The sequence below is a fragment of the Artemia sp. Qi Xiang Cuo genome, chromosome 1 (genome assembly GCF_049724085.1).
Source record: "Artemia sp. Qi Xiang Cuo chromosome 1, ASM4972408v1, whole genome shotgun sequence".
Taxonomy (NCBI): Eukaryota; Metazoa; Arthropoda; class Branchiopoda; order Anostraca; family Artemiidae; genus Artemia; species Artemia sp. Qi Xiang Cuo.
Window position 1 is genome coordinate 34,001,504 of NC_142794.1, and position 22,111 is coordinate 34,023,614.

At 35.3% G+C, this 22,111-nt stretch overlaps 1 protein-coding gene across 1 annotated transcript in view; it reads right to left on the reverse strand.

The window, feature by feature from the left end:
• LOC148956224 (DNA-dependent protein kinase catalytic subunit-like) overlaps positions 1–22,111 on the reverse strand; it is a 495,889-nt gene that overhangs the window by 103,452 nt on the left and 370,326 nt on the right. Inside the window, exons 35-38 of the mRNA XM_089099625.1 lie at positions 21,337–21,568; positions 15,791–16,001; positions 11,420–11,524; positions 8,755–8,999 (exon numbers count right to left, since the gene is read on the reverse strand). Of these exons, the coding sequence (XP_088955751.1) occupies positions 8,755–8,999; positions 11,420–11,524; positions 15,791–16,001; positions 21,337–21,568 (793 nt within the window). The remainder of the gene's footprint in view (positions 1–8,754; positions 9,000–11,419; positions 11,525–15,790; positions 16,002–21,336; positions 21,569–22,111) is intronic.

The following is a 22,111-nucleotide window of genomic DNA, read 5'->3' on the forward strand; positions in this document are numbered from 1 at the left end:
AGGGAGGCTTTGAAAATATTATGATGGATGAGGTATTAAGTTTAAACTTTCAGGAAATGTTGAGGTGATACTGAAAAGCGGTCGGAGGGTAACCAGTCCCCCTCCTATTCCGTTTTTAGCTGTCTTCCCCCAAAAGACATCTAATAAAAATATCGGAATAACCATCTTCTCCCAAATACGAAAGTCGGAAAGTCGAATAACTATACCTCCGAGGGATGACGTAACACCCACAGTCTCTGGGGAAAGTGTTGTAAGCTATATAAGTTGCTCATTGTTTATATATAAGGCTGGTTATTGGAAAAAGGGGACATTCTTGATCCTGAGTTTCCAAAAAAGCTAAGGTTATTAAGGTAAATCTTTTAGAAAATTTTGAGGGGGATAATTAAAGAAAAGGTATATTACTGAATTTGCCTTTTTTTTGTGGAGATCCCCTGACGAATGCCCCGACGATGATAGGCTGGGTAAAAAAGGTTGGAACTATTATGGTGCTGTGAGATGATCTTGGGTCTCTGCTTCGCCAAAAATTCCTTTCTCCCGACAAGGATATCCTGCTGCATGACCTCACAATGGCATCAGGATGGACCTTTCACGAGTTTTCCTAACCAAAACTGTGACTACTAACAGCGTTGCAGGGTGACCTTGAGGAGTGGCGCCCCTCGAAGAAATTATAGCCTAGCAAACGACACAACCTTTTCAGTCGATTCTCATAAATGGATAAGTCTTCCGGGTTTGGTCTGTTTTGGTGGTCTTTTTTGGGGCTAAAATACCTCTTCCTAGCCAAGTTATCTATTATGGGTTGCCTACCCATAGTAGCATAATATTTTTAGGCATGAATATATAATGAGTCGGAGGAAATAGGCATGAGAATGTCTGTGCAGGACTTTGACTCTTGTTGATTGCAGAGCGTCGTCAAGTGCTGAAAATCATGTTGTTACCAAGATGGGACTAGGATTGCACAAAAACTCCATTTAATCAGAGGTCCCAGGGACTTTTTGCTGTTCAGTTCTAATCCAGCTTAAGCTTTTCGTGTAGACTTGACAAGATTTGCTAGTCTCAATCCTGCACTGGTTTTGGGATCATTGCTTTCCCTGAGACCATTATAATTCCAATAGGCAAAAGCATATGTAAATAGGAAATTGTAATGCTAGAGCGTTAAAAAACAACTATTTTATCGACATTTCGACTGACAAATCCAGACGCATCAAACTGAACTTATTAGGAGTTACAGAAACTCATAACCCAAGAGGCAGGAAACATGAATTTAAGTGACATAGAATTTAGTTACTTAGGCAGAAAGGATGGGGTGGATAGGCAGGGAGTAGGACAAATGATGAATAAGGAAGCAGCTAAATCCTGTTTAGGTTGGGAAGGTATTACTAATAGAAGACTAATCACTGATTTTATGATTAAAAAGCTCAGGATATCAATCATAGCAGTACATACAACTGTAGAACCGACCGATGGACGCAGTGGTGATAAAATGTGGTATTTTATTAGGGGGATTTTAATGCCCCGGTCGGTAGAAACAGGAATAGAGGGTATCCTAGCCAAGAAAAATCTTGTGTAGGAAAAGGTTCCTCGTAACAGTGATGGCAACCAACTGCTACAATTTTGTAGGTATAACAACCTAGTTATAACCAATGCAGTATTTGGTGATAAAAGGGCCCATAAATTAACATGGTATTCACGTGATGGTAAGAGAGCTAACCTTATTGATTATGTTATTGTAGACCGAAGACAGGCAGGATCAATTTAAAAATACTAGGGTATTGTAGGGACGCTACTATTGATGTTAAAACTAAATATCAACATCTATTAGTGTTTAGGGTTAATTCAAAGCTGAAATTTAGGAAGGGTAACCACCTTCCGGGAAGCTATGGCGTTGGCAAACTCCAAGAAGAGAATGTGAGAGAAACTTTCAAGAAACAGTGGAATACTAAACTGGAGAGCTTAAAATTTGACAAAGTAGAAGATCGATGGAATAATTTTAGGAAAATAGTTAGTAAAGTCGCAGATGGTGTCTTAAGGAAGAAAGTTAGAATCACAGTTAGAATTATTAGTAAAAATGCGTTATGGTAAAAAGAGAGGAGGGGAATGTCTTGTAAAAGAATCATTTGAGTGATAGATCATATGAAAAAAAAGGAATGCAAAGCAAGTAGGAAAGCAACACAATATGAATTAAGGAGGTGCGAAGTGGAGGCCATGAATAAAATTGCCGAAGATCTGGAAGATGAAGAGAGACAGAATAATAGCATAATATTGTACTGGTATGTTAATAAATTGACAGGGAATATTCCATCTGGACTTCTCCCAGTAAAAGATTGGAACTGGGCCACAATTAGTGATAGGGAAAGAGTTAAAATTATATGTGAGGGGGATAATGATGCCCCTTGGTATTCTAGGCTGAGGGGGACGTAAACTAAGTCAAAAGACGTTATGTCTATAGAGGTTATCAAATGGGTACATCTGCAATTTCTTAGGAGTGGCTAAGAAAATTAACTTTAAAACTTTCAGGGCCACTCTTGCTACTACTACTCTGGCTGCAACTGCAACTACTTGCAACTATGATTATGAGTACTTGGGACAACTTGCAAGTGTGACTACTTGTGACTGTAACCTGACTCTACTTGAGACCGGAACTGTATCCACTATGAGCATTGAGGTCATCAAAATGGTATATCTCCAATATCTTAGGAGCGTTTAAGGGTAATAACTTTACACTTTCAGGACCACTATTGCTACTACTACTGAGACTGAAACTAAGACTACTTGTGATAGCGAGTACTTGCAACTGTGACTATGACAATTTGAGACTACTTTCAAGCACGACTACTTATGACTGCAGCTGCGACTATTCGTATCTGCTAATGCGACCACTTGCAACTTCGACTGTTTATGACTGTAATTACTTGTGACTGCGAATACTAACAAATGCGATTGATTGTGACTCTGACTAAGGCTTCTTGGGATTACGACTGTGACTACGACTGCTTGGGACTACAACTATTTGTAAGTGTTGCAACTTAGTACAGTTGTTATTTTTTACTATGACAACTTGTGACTGTGATTATTTAACATTATGAATACTTGCGACAGAGACTATTTACGATTCCGACACATTACGACAGCGACTACGAATGCAGATGCAACTCGACTCCTACTTCGGCTACATGTGACTGCGACTATTTGCAACTGCAATTGTGAAAACTTGCGACTAATAGTGGGATAACTTGCGACTAGTAGTGCGACAACTTGCGACTAATACTGCGACAACTCGTGACAGCAACTGCTACTGCTTACGGCTGTACTACTTCTATTTGTACTACTAGCTCTACGGCGATTATGACTGCTATTGTGTAAATGCTACTACAACTTCTTCTTTTACAACTAAAACTGTAGAACTAAGCCCAAAAGGCTTTATTGGCATACTTGTGACTGTGACTAATGCTACTTGGGATTACGACTGTGACTACAACTGCTTGTGACTGTAACTAGTTGCAACTGTTGCAACTTGCTACCGTTATTATTCCTGACTACGACTACTTGCGACTGTGATTATTTCAGCTTACGAATACTTGCGACAGAGACTATTTGCGATTCCGACAAATTACGACAGCGACTTTGGATGTAAATCCACTGCTACTTCGGCTACTTGTGACTGTGACTACTTGCAACTGCAATTGTGACAACTTGCGACTAGTAGCGCGACAATTTGCGACTAATACTGCGACAACTCATGACTGCAACTGCTACTGCTTACGGCTCTGACTACTACTATTGGTACTACAACCTCTACTGCGATTGCAACTGTGACTGTAAATGCTACTACAACTTCTACTATTACAATTAAAACTATAAAACTAAGTCAAAAGGCTTTATAGGCAAACTGCTGGTAAAAATGGACTAGTGCATCCAGGTTGTCAAAAGGGCCTATCTATAACATATCACGAATGACAAAGGTTATTAAATTGTATGTTTCTTTGAAAATTCAGGGGGATGTTGCACTAACTCGAAAGACTCCAGGTGCATCCAAGTTGTCAAAAGAATGTATCTGAGGGTATCCACATTGATCTCAGGATCAGCTACGGGTATTAAGTTGAAACTTTCATAAAATGCAAAGGGGGATGTTAAGCAAAATTAAAAGACACTATATGCATCCGGGTTGATGAAACGGCATATCTTCACTATTTCTATAGCAGTTAAGGAAGAATATCAAGTTGAAACACTCAAAGAGATTATTGAGGGAGATATTGAACTTAAGAACACTATGTGTAGCCCAGTTGTTAATGGGCGTAGCAGCAATATCTCAAGAACGACTAAGACTAATAAGTTGAAAATTTCAGGAAATAGGATAGAAAAATGGCATGCTTGCAATATCTCAGAAATGGGTAAGGGTATTAAGTTGAAAATTTCACAGTTGAGGAGGGATGTTGAACTTAATCAAAATACAATTATGTGCATCCAGGTTGTCAAAAGTCCGAATGTTCAATATCTAAGGGTAGATCGACTGTGACTACGACTGCTTGGGACTACAACTATTTGTAAGTGTTGCAACTTGTTACAGTTGTTATTTTTTACTATGACAACTTGTGACTGCTACATAATTTAACATTATGAATACTTGCGACAGAGACTATTTACGATTCCGACACATTACGACAGCGACTACGAATGCAGGTGCAACTCGACTCCTACTTCGGCTACATGTGACTGTGACTATTTGCAACTGCAATTGTGACACTGCTTACGGCTCTGACTACTACTATTGGTACTACAACCTGTATTATATTACAATGTATTGTAATAAAAATTAATACAATGTATTAAGTTGAAAATTTAACAGTTGAGGAGGAATGTTGAACTTAATCAAAATACAATTATGTGCATCCAGGTTGTCAAAAGTCCGAATGCACAATATCTAAGGGTAGATCGGATAATGGTGTTTAGTTGAAAATTTCAGAGGATTTAAAAGTAAATCAAAATATACTTTGTATATCCAGTTTGTTGAAATGGTGTGTGCAATACCTCAAGAAAAGTTAGGGTATTAAGTTGAAACTTTCAGAGGATGTTGAGGGAGATTTTGAGCCCCATCAAGAGATACTATGTACATCCCGGTTGTCAGAACGGCATTTCTGCACGGATCCCAGGTACAGCTGGTGGTATTTAGTAGATACTGTCAGGGAATGTTGAAGATGATATTGAAATAAAATAAAAGACACTCAGTAGAATTAATAAAATAGAACTGGATATTTTCATTCTTATGCCAGGGACGTGAAAAACTGGAGAAATATTCATTACATTAACCAATAACAAAGCTCTGACAATAATAAAAAAAATTAATTAAAAAACTTACTGAAAACGAAGTTTCTCAAAGAAAAATAAAGAGCCATATTACACTTAACACTAGCAAAAATAAATTCCTACAATAGTTCAAACTCAAAACGACCAGAAATTACACTTAAAGAACAAATGAAACCCAAAAGGAACAGATAAAAAATCATATGAAACACAAAGATAACAGGTAGGAATATAGATGAATAAATAAATCATAAAAAATTAAATTCAATATTCAAGTCAAACTTAAAACAAGCCAAAAATACTACAAACTGGAGTTTAGCCCTTTCCCCTTTGCCCTTTCCCATATCATAACCGTAAACGTCTAAAGTCTATGGCGTCGTTTGTGCTTTACTGAAAACGAATTATCTTACAAATATTTTCATTTATATTTACAAGATCATAAAATAAAATAAAAATTAAAGTAAAATAAATCTTGGATTGCTGAGTTTCTAGGAATTAATATCATTATATATTGAATATTCAGTTTATGTTCATTAGTTCTTACCAGTCATCTTGATTATTGTAATAATTCATTTTTATTTGTCGTGTTTGTTTCGAAAAATAAAAACAAACTGTTCAAGATCCATATAGTTTTCAACAAGATGCAAATGATGCCATGGGCTTTAGATTTTTTATGTTTTTGGGAGGAGGAAAGAAAAAGTAGCAAAACTCAGGTTTGTAGTAATTTTTGTTCGTTTCAAGTTTGACCTGAATATTCAATTTATGTTTTACTCGTTTTAAGATTTATTTGTTCATTTGCACCTGTTATCTTTGTTGGCCATGATCGTTTATTTTAATTTCTGTTTGTTTATGGTTTCATTTATTCTTTAAAATTAATTTCTGGTTGTTCTGAGTTTGAATTATTTTAGGAATTTATTTCTACTGGTCTTAAATATACTACTACTACTACTACTACTACTAACGACTCACTGCAGCACCAAGCCACCTGAGACAAACACAGCAACGCACGCTCCTCCTCCATTACAATCTAATCAACGCCTCTCTTTTTAAACCCTCCCACGAAGTTCCCATTTTCTTTAAATCTTTCTTTATGACGTCCTCCCACCCCAGACGAGAACGAAATGCTTTCCGTTTAACCCTAGACGGTTGGCCGAAAAGAACAATCTTCGGCAACCTATCATCCTTGATCCACACAACGTGCCCTAGCCACCTCAACCTCTCTTTCATTATAGCCCTAGAGAGCGGTATCGAATCATATTTTTAGTATAGCCTATTATTTGAAATACGGTCAGTCAGCCGGGTACCCAGAACAATCCTTAAGCAATTTCTCTGGAAAACATTTAACAAATCTTCATCCGCTTTTCTGAGCGCCCATTCTCAGAGCCATATTTGATCACTGTCATCACTGTAGCTTCTAATATTCTAATCTTGGTTTGCAGACTTATCTTACTATTCTTCCAAACTTTTTTTTAACTGTGAGAAAACACCCTGAGCCTTGGTTTTTCTACTTTTAACATCTTCACTGCTCCCACCATCTTTACTAATAATACTACCAAGGTAAGTGAAGCTGCCCACCTGATCAATCTTTTTATTATCCAAAACTTTTTTTAACTGTGAGAAAACACCCTGAGCCTTGGCTATTCTACTTTAACATCTTCACTGCTCCCACCATCTTTACTAATAATACTACCAAGGAAATTGAAGCTGCCCACCTGATCAATCTTTTTATTATCCAACGTAACCTTTTCATCTTCACTTATTCCTAGCCTTACTGCCTTAGTCTTTTTAACATTCATTTTCAAACCTATTCTAGCACCATGAACTCGCAAAACCTCTAAAACTTCATTCATTTTGCTCACACTTTCATCCAGGATGCTTAAATCATCAGCATAATCTAAGTCCAGGAGACTATCTTCTTCCCCATTTGATTTCGTGGTCTCCCATTGCCTTTCCTGTGCTCCTTAAGATAAAGTCCATCAAAATAATCCATATAAAGGGGGATAGAACATAACCCTACTTAATTCCTGATTTAACACAAAACCAGCTGCTAACCTCATTTCCAACCTTAACCGCAGCAGTGTTATTCTCGTACATAGCACTATTCACTTTAATGTATTTGTCTGGTATACCATACAGGGATAAAGCCTCTACTATAGCTCTTCTATCAACAGAATCGAACGCTTGCTCATAATCTATAAAACTGAGGACCAAAGGTGTTTGACAACTCAGGCACTTCTCAATTATTAGCTTAAGAGTGAAAATTTGGTCGATACATCCTCTACCTTTTCTAAAACTGCACTGTTCTTCTCTTAAAACTTTGTCCAGGGCATCTCTCAGTCTAAAAAGTATCATATTACTAAGTAATTTACTATCTACAAAGACCAGACTAATGCCTCGATAATTACCACACTCACTTTTATCACCTTTCTTATACAGTGGCTTAATTAAGATTTTCCTAAAATCGTTAGGTACTTCCCCTTTTTCAGAAATTGTGTTCATCATCTTCAGTAATTTATTTGTAACCTCAGAGCCACCATATTTAAGAAAGTAATTTACCAACCTATCAGCACCTGGAACCTTATTATTTTTTAATCCTTTTAGTACTGTCGCCAATTCTTCCTCACAAAACAAATCTTCCTTCACATCCAAGGTATCACACACATATTCATTTTCCTCTACATGTTTTCCTGCGACTCCATCTCGGTTAAGCAAATTCTCAAAATATTCGGCCCATCTCTCTTTAGTCCTTTCCTTATCGCTAATTGTGGCCCCATTCTCATCTTTAACTGGGCCAAGTCCGGATTGACTACTCCGTCTCAATTTATTAACATGCCAGTACAATATTTTACTTTTATGCCATCTAGCTGCATCTTCCAGATCCTCGGCATTTTTATCCATGGCCTCCACTTCACACCTCCTTAGTTCATATTTTAATGCTTTCTCCGCTTTCCTTGCATTCCTTTTGTTTTCATATGATCTCTTTACTTTTCTTTCAAATACCTTTTTTTGAAAGTTTTCTTAAACATAATTTAAAAATGTTTCAATTACTCATGAATTAATGTTCCTAGTCCTTAAAAATATAAAAAATTAATAAAATAAGAGTTTTCTTATTTTCTGTTTTTTTTTCTAGCGTTTATGCTTTTTTCTACCAATTTTGGGCCGAAAAAGACAAGAAAATTAAAGATCTAAATATCGGAACGACTTCCACATAATTTAAACGGAAGCAGTTCCATTGGTAACTCTTCGCGATTAATAAAACCCCTTGCCCTATTTTTCGAAAAAGACTTAAATGTGCATGCACTGAGGTATCATTAAATTAAATTCAATTTATTTATAACCTGTCAAAACAAAAAAGGGCGCATATTTCCTAAATGACAGAGTACATAAGGGCTATTACCTTATTTTATTACCTGACAAAGAGCCTGAATATTACCTGACAAAGAGCCTGAATATTACCTGACAAAGAGCCAAAAGTGGCGTCAACAAAGCAGCATATGAAATCTGAACATCTGGTAATTCTCCAACTCTGTATCTTCTGTAAACGGATATTTTATCGAATCGCTTCGTTACTTTGAATCGCTCAGTTTCTTCTTTTCTCCTTTCTTCTCGCTTACTTTCAATGGTGGTTGAGAATTTGCTCCGGTTACTGACGTTTAGATTCCTGTACGTCCACATTTGTGGGGGTCTAAGTTTTCCCTTATCTGAAATAAAGCATTAACGGTAAATGTTTAGATAACTCGCTACAACAATAAGATATAAAAAGATCTTACTATCATAATAATGGCGACGAAAAATACGACAAAAAGTTGTCAGCAGTGTTTTTAGTTATAACATAAGATAATATTTATGAAAGATTATCAAAAGCTCTAACAGAGCAAAATTCGCTTTTTGTTTCAAGTAAAAGTGAATAAAATACAAAACAGAAACCACAGACACAATAAATGTCTTGAAAATTAAAAAAATTGGCTGGCACGAATCAGTAAAACTAGGTTTGTTTCTTTAATGTTTCGTCTTAACTTTCGTTACAAAAAAAACATTACGTGAAAAAAACCGTTCTGTTGTCTTGAAAAAGAAAAAAATTGGCTGCAAAGAATCCGTGCAACTAGGTTTTTTCTTTCAAGTTTAGTCTTACGTGAATTGTCATAACAAAAAAACTTTACCTGAAAGTCGTTTAATAAAAAAGAAATCCCGTTCCGTTGTTTTTAAAAAGTAAAAATTGGCTGTCACGAATCAGTAGAACTAGTGAATGATGACAAGCTCTTGATGACAAGACGGAAAAGATTGAGGTTTAGTAGATATATATACGAGTATATGAATTTTGCGATTTAGCACACATAATTGTTCATTAGATAAAAATGGCAGCCAGGTGCGACGAAAATTAGCCAATAAATCAATCAAAAGCGACAGGGGAAGGTGCTCTGACTCAAAAACATTGTAGGGCTAAGGACGTATTCGGGTTATTGTTCCTTAGATACAAATGGCAGCCAAAATAGTAAACCAAAGGTTACATAGGAAGGGTGCTCTAGCTGAAAAAATTTTAAAGCCATATTCGGAATATTGTTCCTTAGATAGAAATGGCAGCCAGGTGCGTCAAAAGTTAGGCAATTGATCAATAAAAAGCAACAACGCATCCCCTGTCACTTTTAAGTGGCGGCTGCCTTCCATATGAGGACGTATTCAGGTACGGGGCGACGGCTGAACACATTGCAAGGACATATTTGGGTACGGGGCGACGCCTGAACACATTTTAAGGACGTATTTGGGTACGGAGCGACGCCTGAACATTGTAAGGACGTATTCGGGTATGGGACAACGACCATTAGCATTATAAGGATGGTGGAAAAGTGCCAAGGAACATCCACCAACTATTACCATTAAGAATTCTACTATATAATCTCCTGAAAGAGCAACTGTGTATTTATTTAACACATCTTTTTGTTAGAACTGTATCCGTTTTTAGTATTTTTCCTAGGATGATTGTATCGAGCCTAATCTGAAGCTATAACATGAAAAGAAGTTAACATTATCTGCAGTTAGAAGACAAGCGACAACAAGAATTATTATTAAAAGTCTGCCGCGTGCCGGGGCCCAGCCTTATAGACTACATAGTTAATATATATATATATATATATATATATATATATATATATATATATATATATATATATATATATATATATATATATATATATATATATATATATATATATATATATATATATAGATATATATCAGCACAGCTGAAATACATTGCCAAAACACAACTAGTAGCCCGTTCCTAACGCTAATGCACTGAAAAATATCAAGCCGTCTTGAGATATTGAGACTTTGAAAATGTACTAAAATTCACTTGAAACTATGCAAGGATGGTTCAAACGATTCTTGATTCCCTACTCCGGATTTGCATTTTTTAAATGTGGTTTTTAATGGACTTAAGGGTACTTTTAGATTCACAGTTTAGTAGATTCACAGTTTAGTAGATTCACAGTTTAGTAGATTCACAAGCGAAGTAGATTCAAAATTATTTTAATGATCTATTATTTACTCTTTCTGTTTGTCCACACTGTCTTCAATCATGTGCAAGGGATGTGACTTTTGATCAATATAAAAACTAAAACCTATACAGATTTAAAATCACTATTCCGAGCACAGCCAAATCACAGGCGACAATTAAAGACCCTGGGTCTTTGTGGGAATATTATTTACTGAATGGTTTTTACTGTTTGCTTAAAATACATCTATCTATCTATCTAAATGACTGCACTGCACGAAACATCCTGAGAAAACATGCCAAAAAACTTGCAAATACCTACATATAGAGTTAATATGCCTTTTTTGATGCAAGAGAAATCTTTAGAAAACATTTTATTGCCCACAACAAAGGACTTGGATAGATTGTACCTATGTAAAGAAAATAAACTATAACAGTGCCTATATTTTCAGCCTATATCTATATTTTCCTATATCTATATTTTCATATCTATATTTCATATAGATATAGCCTATATCTATATATTTCAGCCTATATTCTATATTTTCAGTGCCTATATCTAAACATTTTCAAAAGCAGCATATTTAACAAAAGCAAGCATGTCTAAAATTAATTGAAAAGGAAGACCACCTTTTCGTTTAGTAAAAATACTTCTAGATCCACTTTCTGGCAAAATAAAAGTGCCCAGGGTTTTGCCAGCCATATCCATAGGCAGTGTCACAGAAAATCCTTCGCCTGCAAATAAATAAACGCTGTTATTTAAAATAAAACGGAAAAAATTGTAGATCTGGTGAAATGAAAGTAAGAAAAGGTTAACTTAAAGCACAAAGCTCACAAATAATAACCAAATACAAAAAAAGAATCAACATGCAAAAAAGATATAATGAAACTTTATTTAAAAAAAATAGGATAAGGAAATAGAAGTTTTCTAATTATCATTTAGAAAATACATTAAACAGCAACATGCTACATTTTTGGTGCATTTCGAATACGTTAGTGTCATCTAGTAATAAAGAATGAATTTTTGGAACGATATTCGCTTTATTTGTCTTACTATCTTTTTTTGTCAACCCCATTTTACATGTGGAGATCTTCTGGGGGAATTGCCCGGGGGAAAAACTCGAAAAATCGAAAGGTAAAAATCATAGAATGTAGTATAGAGTTGAGGCAGGCATAGGGCCATAAAATCTCATAAAAAAAAACTTTTTTGAGCAAATTTAGACTTGAAATGATAGGTCGAGGGGGGGCAATCAGAAGAGAGTACAATTTATTCTGATTGCATCGAACTCAGAAATTCTGAAATTATAGATTATAGAGTCCAAAAAACAACATGGGAAGACTTGAACTTGCTATTTTTACGAAAAGGGTGATAAAAATTGACTTTGTAATAAAGCAGACAAACTTATCGAAGCAAAAACATCCAGAAACATGATATTGAATTATCCGTTAAAATTATGGGCTACCCGACGTTTCTTCAACACCTTCTATGCTATTCAACGATCAAAATCCCTTTTCCGACGTTTTTGGTGAATTCCACACTTATTTAGTCACTTCCGACTTCTTTTGCCTTCTTTGACCTTTTTTTACTGTCTTATGACTTTGTCTAGTATTTTCTGGCGTTTTTCGTATCTTCGACCCTTATTTAGGCCCATCTAATTCCTTTCCCATCTTTTGGCTTACTTTACTGTCTTCCAACTTGGTCTAGTATTTTTCTGGCGTTTTGGGTGTCTTCCACCCTTATGTAGTTCCATTCGACGTTCCCTCAACTTCTTTTCGCTTATTCCAACACACAAAGTCCTTTCCGACGTTTTCGGTGTCTTCTGAATGCTGTAGGGGTGTACGCCAGTTCTAGAAATCTGAACAATCTAATTGGAGTGAATAGACAGAAAACTAGGGTTAAAACCTATAAAATAAGGACTTTAATTTTCAAAAACTCTTGACCTCCCTTAAACTCCCTTTACGCCGAAGAAATGTGGTATTATAATAACGCATTAAAAATTAACTTAATACAAATATTAGAAAAAAAAAAAAAAATCAAAACTGAAATCGTGTTTAGCTATTGTAAATATTTCTCGTGCAGATATGGAAAGTTTTATCTGCTATGGAAACAGAATAGGCGACTATTTAAAGGGGTGGGGAGAAAATGGTCAGACGCTTCATCTGCGCTTGAATACGCTGTTTTTTTTGTTTTTTTTTTTAAGACGCATGGTAAAGGCAAGGGTTGAAGTATGTCGAAAAAATGGTCCATCTCGGAAAAGTAGAACCATACATTATTGCGTGAATGTTCACGAACAACCGGTACACGCTGTCTTTTTTGCCATGGCTACGGTTCTTAGAAAAACACTTCAAAGATAAAAAAAAACCGTCGAATTTCAAAGCTAAGGATTTCCCTTAGCTGTATTCTGCATATCTAATCTTTCCCAGGATAGACAGTAATCCATCTACTTGAGAAAATGTCTCTATTTTTGGTTAATGTTTCATTGGCGCTAACAATCAACTGCAAAGTTGTAGATAAATGATTTTATAACTAAGAACAAAAAGAGAAGGGAGAAAAATGAAAATAGGATTTGTCTGTGTTCATTAACAAGCAAAATCATGAAACTCAAACCAATACTTCTTCAGACTTATTCATCTCTACTGTTGACATTTTTCAACAAAATAAGTGAAAATCTACTTGTTTTTTAAGCCCTAAAAGTCTTATTAGAGTTGCTAAAAAAAACTTTTTGACTTACAAAAAAAGAAAAAGAAATAATCGAATGCAAACTAACTTCGGAAGCAATTCTTTTCCAACGTAAATGATTTCTGAGACCGCACTGGCTAAACATGACAAAACGAAAAAAAAAACAGCAAAGAAGAGAGAAACGAGGATAATACAAGCCAGTGAAAAACGTAGATTACAATGAAAATATTTGGCAAGACCTCCGCTTTATCGTCCTTAATGAACAATATTAAAAAAAGAAAAAATACTGGTAAACATTCAAAGATAATATGAAAAAAAAACCTTAAAACAAACACAAAAACTATTTCTGATCGTTTTTCATTTAAATCAAAAAAATCATTAAATCATTTTTGATTTAAATCATTTTAATCATTTTTAATCATTTTTTTTATTTCATTACATAAAAAAAAAAAAAATTAAAATGTTCAGCATAAATTGAAAAATTGAATTGCCATTCAGTATTATACTTTTATTCAGTTACCCTTTCACCGACACTTTGAGAGGGTCTTCATATTTTAGTTTTTATGTTTGTTTTAAGGTTTGGTTTTTATATTATCTTTGGATTTTTATCAGTATTTTTTTTTTTAATATTGTGCACTGAGGACAGTCAACCGAAGGTCTTGACCAAAATATTTGCATTGTAATCTACGTTTTTCACTGGCTTGTACTATCCTCGTTTCTCTCTTCTTTGCGCTTTTTTTTCGTTACGTCTTTTCTAACAACCAGCATTGAGTCACAATCCTGAAATTACTTAGGCGTTGCTCTAGCCACTGCATTGTCACAATGTATCAACAAAGTTTTCAGCATAATGACTATTTTAATGAGCTCGAATCTAAATTTTATTTTGCAAGGATAACTGACAAGTTTCCCTTTTGGCATAAGTTTTCTTCATATTTTTCTTTGGTTTTGACAGCTTTCTGCTTGAAGTTCTGAAAGAGGTGAAAATTCATTGCTGACAAAACTGACAAAATACGGATTCAAAACTTACACGAACCTATGTTTTCCTAACTTTACCGGTTTTTTTTTCAAATGAGTAGCTTAAAAATTGAAATTGAGACGAAACTTAAGGGCGATAATATTGGATTAACAGGAAGAACATTGGTGCACACAAAATCTACGCAGATTTTAAACATATCATATCTTAAATTGAGTGTCATTTAAGAATTAAAAATTACTCCCATTATCCACCAAAGGGGGTTGAACTCCCAATCAGTAGAAATTTTCTTCAAGGGATCAGAATTAAAAGGCAACGAGAATTTCGGATGTTTACTCGGTTCCACCTAAAAAAGTTAGGAACTTTTTCTTGCATGTGATATCTATATACATGCATTACAATGTGCGCGGGGTAGCGCATACCTGGTAATGAGTTCTTTAAAAACTGAAAAAGACTTTTTAATACAAATCCTGAAACTTAACAGAATTGCTATTTGACAGTGATCAAGGAATGGTAACTATTATTTAAATATCGGAGTAAAAAGTGAAGACAGAAACAAATTTGTCGGAATTTCCATGTGAACTTGAAAACCCTTAGAAACAAGAGTGGATCGAAACAAAAGTGAACCAAGAAACTCCAAAAGCCCCTAACTGAAAATTTTCACTACTTCATCTTAAGTATTGAAGCAAATCAAATTTTAGCTCATGCAATGAAAAGTGATGTTTTATTTTCAACAAGTTTTTTTGTTAATATCTCACTAGGGCTAACATGCGAGTGCAAAATCATAGAGATATGGTTTATATCAAATTAAGAGCTAAAAGAGAAGGAGGAAAAAAAGAAAATCTACTTTCTTTTTTTCCTCGTTCTCATCACTCAAAATCATAGAGAGAAGATTTATAACAAATTAAGAGCTAAAAGAGAAGGAGGAAAAAAAAGAAAATCTACTTTCTTTTTTTCCTCGTTCTCATCACTCAAAATCATAGAGATATGGTTTATATCAAATTAAGAGCTAAAAGAGAAGGAGGAAAAAAAATAAAATCTACTTTCTTTTTTTCCTCGTTCTCATCACTCAAAATCATAGAGATATGGTTTATATCAAATTAAGAGCTAAAAGAGAAGGAGGAAAAAAAGAAAATCTACTTTCTTTTTTTCCTCGTTCTCATCACTCAAAATCATAGAGAGAAGGTTTATAACAAATTAAGAACCAGAATAGAAGGAGGAAAAAAAGAAAGTCTGCTTTCTGTTTTCACATACGATAGAAATCTCTCTCTCTCTCTCTCTCTCTTTTTTTCTATCTCTTTCTTACAGCAGTATGCCTATGAACGCTTTTTGTTATAGGAAGACAAACCTTGAATTTGAGTTGGTTCAAACTGACGGTGCTTTTGAGTTTGAGTAGCTAATATGGCATTCCCTTTTCCATAAGAATCAAGGGACATTGAGGGTACCAGTGACGTCGATGTGGAAATAGTTTGACCTGTATGCAGACGGATTGTTTGAGCAAACATAGGCATCAGAGTTCCAGGCACCATTGTAAGTCTTCCGGAGCTTAATGGTAGGTCCTATTAGGGAAAATAGTCAAAATATGAAGTAAAAATAATAGTATCTAGAGTATGTACAAAAACAATGGGGCGGAAAATCATCCCAAAGGCCTTTCATATTGTGTTATTCCAGGTGTAATTAAAGGAAAGTGGAAAAATCATAAAGCAAAAAAAAAAACGTAAATATACATACGAATCCGGCCATAAGCCTCATCCAAAATTTACCAGACTACTTGAAGTAATCAATTCGAAAAATATTAATTTTATTCACCATTTTGCTACGTTAGCCGTATTTTAAGTATCTAATGTTGTCTCCGGTTTTGCTTTCCAATTCTCTGTTTCCTCAAAATTAAGTTTTTTCTCACTTAGGCTTCCTAATACCGGAAAATTGAAAAAAACAAAACAAAAAACAAACAGAACATAATTACAAATGGGACTATAGTAATGAACTACCATTACATCATTAATACGATTTAGCATTATGTATGTACAAATCCTAAATTGTTATCATGCTTTTTTTTTCTGTAAAATTATAGCTAATTATGTGAAAACACAGGATTAGACACATCGGAATAAAAAAGTTTCCAGATTAATGCTAATTGATGTGTAGGAAATATGACAACGACATTGCCGATCAGTCTTTTTCTTCTTCTTCTTCTTATTTGGATTGCTATGAAGAAACTTTCGCACAATCTAATCCCCCCAAATCAAATACCGGTCCCTGCAGTAGGTTGTTGCAGCTGAGATCAAACTTCGGATATTACAAGCCTTTTTCTTATTCTTGGTTGGATAAGTATGAAGACACTATCCCATAATTTAATCGCCGTAATCACATTCCGGACTTTGCAGTGGGTTGCTGCAGCTGAGTTCGAACAAGGGGTACCGTAAAACGATGCAGGGATCAATCCCACTGCGCCACTCCGGGATAGTCACCTTTTTTGTCGGAGTAATTTGATTTTTTTTTTTACTTGAAGAGGGACGGAACTGACTTCTGATCTAAGTTCTAAGCTCGGCACCTTTATTTCAAGTAAGGTTTTAGTTCAGTCGACAAAAATTAATGAAAATATACGGTTTATAAAAACTATTTATTTATCTATTGCTCGTCTACACCAACATGGTAAGATAGAAGTATTACAAGACTTACTTTCGAATTGCTGTATATTATGCTGTGCTTACAATGGCGCTTTATAGAAGTATTACAAGACTTACTTTCGAATTGCTGTATATTATGCTGTGCTTACAATGGCGCTTTTTGACGAATAGTGGCTTCATGCTTAAAAAACACAATAATTTAGTTCCTTAGCTGGTGCCAGCTAGACGGCCCACCTCCAGAGGTCATCCAAGGCAATAAAAAGAAGTGGTATTCTAAATGAGAATGGAGCAAAGCTGATTGGTAACTTTATCTGATAACGTTTTCTACCTTACTATCCAATCTGAAAGTACCATTTTATCTACTTTGTTGTAACCCGTGGTCATCGTAAGCAATAATACGGCTAAATCTGCATTACCATTTGTATCTAAAGAAAGCCGAGGAAGTTGCTGTCCCAATAATGCGTGTTCGATTAATAAGCCGCAGCCCCATCTGGAAAGAAGATTCTGAATTGAAATCCGCTCAAAATAGAGCAAAACTACGGCTTCTAATATGGATAGCTTGCGGTAGGCCTCTTCGTGGCCAAATGTTTTACAAAGCGTAAAACTAAAACTGAGTTCAAACGTTACCTCTGAAGTATTCGCTATAGAGGATCAGAATTTCCGAAATGTCCCGCACAATGGAAACAGGTCATTAGTCCTTCGAAGATTGATTCTCTCATTAAGAGTGATAGCATTCCGGTTTCTTCCAGGCTTAATCATTATCGTGAAATTTAGTTCATTAAACTATACAATTCATTGTCATTTTACTAGCCTTATTTCTAAACTCTTGCCTCAGCAGATAATGCAGCGTCATGATACTGCCGTGTGCGCCAGTGCTGTTAAAAATGGTCAAGAAAGGCTGAAGTCCACGTCGATTGACTAAGATGGTGTTAGTGTTTTTCAACTTTGTTCTAATTATCCGTCTTTTGTATCTCACTTCCAGATTCTTTTCCTAATGTGTTTGTCATCTTCTTATGGACCAGATTCTTTTCTATGTAGGAGTGTTAAGTCAATTCTTAAGCGCGGGGAGAACCTCGAGTGCGGATCTTATCGCCCTATTACACTTGCAAGGATTAAAAAAAATTCTGTATGTGTCTTACTTCCGTTGATAACACAGTGTACTGTAAAATATTCGAATAAATTCCGTTTTAAATCTCGTTTTGGATGTATACAAGCCCACCGTCTCCTGGTTACATTGCTGTGTAATGCACAGTTTCGTCGGCTTGAGTTAAAAATGAGTGCATTGAACTTGTCCGAAATGTCTGATAGTATTTGCCATGCCCAAGTAAGGCACACGTTGATTGTTTTCGGCGTTAACTCCTCAGTAGTTCAATTACTCCGATTTTGGTAGAGTAATCGAAACCTTAGGCTAAAGTCAAAGTCAGGATGCTGTCAGATCTGGTGTTTGTCAATGCTGATACTCACAATCTGCTTATGAGAATTAAGCCCACGTGTCTTTTTGATTCTTCTGAATCATCGTATATTATCTATGCCGATAATCTTTCGATTATAAGCCGTACTAAAACCGGATTAGCGTCCTCCGTTAAATTCACTCGTGTATCAGTCTGTCACTAAATATAGAGGAGTGCGAATATTTAGTTTTCAATTCTAAATCTGTTTCTGAAAGCTTAAATTGGGGCATTTTCTTTCTATTCGTTTTTTTTCACAGATATGGTGGCTAAGAATTCATGTTTGTACAAGTATATCAGCCCTGCGTTCTCAGCTTCTTAGAGATACTAAAGGTAAGCTTAAAGTCGTTTACGCTAAGAATGTTCCAAACTGGGGGCGATAGTCCCGGAGGACTCTTGCTAAATTATGTTCAAGTTTTTGCGATCATTCTGTTTTGTTTTTTTACGGGGTTAAAATCTGCGAGAGGTTTGCATACCGTATTTTAGATATTGCAAATTTTTGCTTTACCTTTCGAGATGGAATCGTAAAACCGCTATTGTCCGAAGATATGGTGGGACTGATATACTTGCATCTTTTGAGTCGTTAAGTACCAAGATGAAAGAAAATGCGTTTTTCCCTAGGCCCTTTTTGCAACTTGGTCAATATAAGGGGATAAATTCCCTAGAGCTTCATTCTACTGTTTTGAAGGAAGTTGGCCGATATGAGTGAAAGACATCAAAATTTGGGAAAGAGAAAGGCCAGAACCGCGGAAAGTGTGGTTTATTATGACGAAAATGGAAAAAGTGATGGCCTATTCGCGCTCTTGGCACTCTACATATCATATTTTATGCTATTTTACTCTTAGTTGGATCGGATGATAAAGACTAAGGCTATTTTTCCATAGTGTCAATCCTAGCCTCCTGATATTGTACAGAAATCGAACTAAGTAGTTTTGTGTCTTAGACCAAATGGAAGAAAAGAGGGGTTTAAAGAACGTTATTGTTCCTCCCATGGACTGCAATTAGTCGAAACTCTTGACGGAAGTAAATCTATATTGAAGTTCAAAAATTATAAGCATAGCTGCTCATGTAGCCCAAATTATACGCCAACTTTAAATCGATTATATAGAAAACAAAATAACCAGAATTTCAAGCAGAATATAAGCCCACAGCCTTCACTTGTACTTGTACTTGTACTGTATTAAAATAAAACATGTAAGCAATAAAGTATACAGAATGTCAGGGCCCATCTTGCCACGTAGAAGGCCTGAAGGAACTCATCCAAGATGTAGGGACATGTTTAGACAAACTTTATGGTGCAAATAAACCAATGGTAATTACAGAAGAGGATAAAGGAAAATCAGAAATAAGAACTGTTGCATGTATGACAAATCCCTAGAAAAAAAACAAAAAACAAGAAAATATGCAATTTTAGACATTTTATAGGGAGCCTAAAGTGTATAGCTAATAGCATAGGCAATTAAGTTTTAAGAAACTAATTATTCATTCCAGTTGGATTTCATAATCTTTCATGCATTATCAAACATCTTATGCTGAGAATATCACAGCTTCAAGTAACAAAATGGCAATTACCATGTGTTTATGCCATGTCAATATGCCAATTGCAATATTGGCAATTTGGCAATTGGCATAATTGTGCTTATGCCAATTACAAAAAAAAAATTAAAAATTTACTTCACTGATAGTTTCAAGGCAGAATACAAACGATCGAAAATATCCGCTTCAACTCTTTGATACTTTCAATTTCTTACTAAAATCTTTAGATGTTCTAGTTCAAACCTAAAGAAGCGAAGGCTCTAATAATTTTTCTATTCTTAGACACAAACTCCCTTTAGACAACCAATTTTCACTACTTACTTGGAAGGAAGTCTTCCCCAATCCCTATACGGATAGCTACCAGCGGTTTGAGGAAACGAAAATTATGAAGCAATGAAGCTTTTTATAATGACTTAATTCAACAAAACTCAGAACAAGATTACGAATTTACGCATAGAATTCGGAAAAAATTTGCCTGTTAAAACTCATGGGACAAGACTTCCTTATACCTAACTCCAGATTTTCCAGCTCTTGTCGATATATTTATGGAGTTCAGCCAATTCCCAGAGTTGTATCAATTAGAGCATAATTGTTATTTAAGCACCCCATCTTTGGTTTCGGACAATAAACTCTAAATGATAGAATCGCATAAAATCGCAATTATTACTGATCAACATATTCATCTTTTCATAGAAAGAGCTATTTATTGAGGATTAATTTTTCACAAGGATCGACATGTGAAATGTGACCCAAATGGTGGCAAAATGGTACTTTCTGCAAACTGACAAGTATTTCACAGCTATTCTCGAGTTCTGGACCGTTTCGCATTACATTAACTTCTCAACAATGCTAATAAACCATAATTTATCTATTTCAGAATAATGTTTTAGAGCTATTATCTCTTACACTCTCTTCTTACTATCTCTTCGCTTTGTTTCGAAATCCTGGAGATATGTCTTCAATTATGACACTATCAAGGCAAATGTTCTCCACAAACAATTATTATTTCAATAATCATGCCACACGAGGTGGCAATAATTATGCCACCTCGTGTCCTTAAGGATACCTCATTACCGATTTATTTGCAAAATATAGAAACCTTATGTTCACTAGTGATATATTTAATAAAGATGTAACCATGAGGACGCGAAGTGGCATGATCATAGACTTCAACGAGATAATGAGATTTGTAATTAAACCCCCTTCCTTTTCCTTCAAAACAAATTCCTAAATAAAACTCAAAATATCTTCTTAAATTAATCAAAACTTAAAACGAATACCTTGAATGTGCATTCGGATAGTGGATTTTCAAAAAGGAGTGCGCTGTAATCGGGGCTATCTTTTGTTCTATCCAGCAAGAATTTCAGCGAATAAAGCAGGAAAGAAGACTCATGCGTTGGCGAATAGCATCTATCGAATACGTCCAAAGCTCGGGAAATAGTCGATTCTGGTAGCTGTGGGGTTTTTGACCAAAAGTTGTAAAGTTGATTGCGAATATCATCGTCCGAATCTCTTTAAAATAAAAATTAAATAGAGATAGTAAATTTGGAGCAACTTCTTGAGAAAAAGAATTTGTCACGATTCAACACAAATTTCAAGAAAGGACTTACAGCGAAAAAAAGCCGTCCAGCTATCAAACAGTTCGTGGTAACGAACTTTAAATAAGAAGCGACCCGGCTCAATAGTAATCGAAAATCTAAAAAAAGGAATTTTGATACCGCTAGATGCACCAAAAGAATCAGATTTTTATGCTGATTTCAAATATATAATAAGTTTCATAAGGTTTAGTCTTACCCATCAAAACTTACGCGCCTGATGAAATTAGTCTTATTTTCGAAAAAAGAGGGAAAAACCCCCTAAAAGTCATAGAACCTTAATGAAAATCACACCATCAGGTTCAGCGTATCAGAGAACCCTACTATAGATGTCAATGCCTCGCTCTTTACGCTAAAGTTTGACTCTTTCTCACAACTCTATTTTTTAAAACAATAAAAAACTTTAGCGTAAAGAGCGAGGCATTGAGGAGGGGACACCCATTTTCATATACGAAATAAT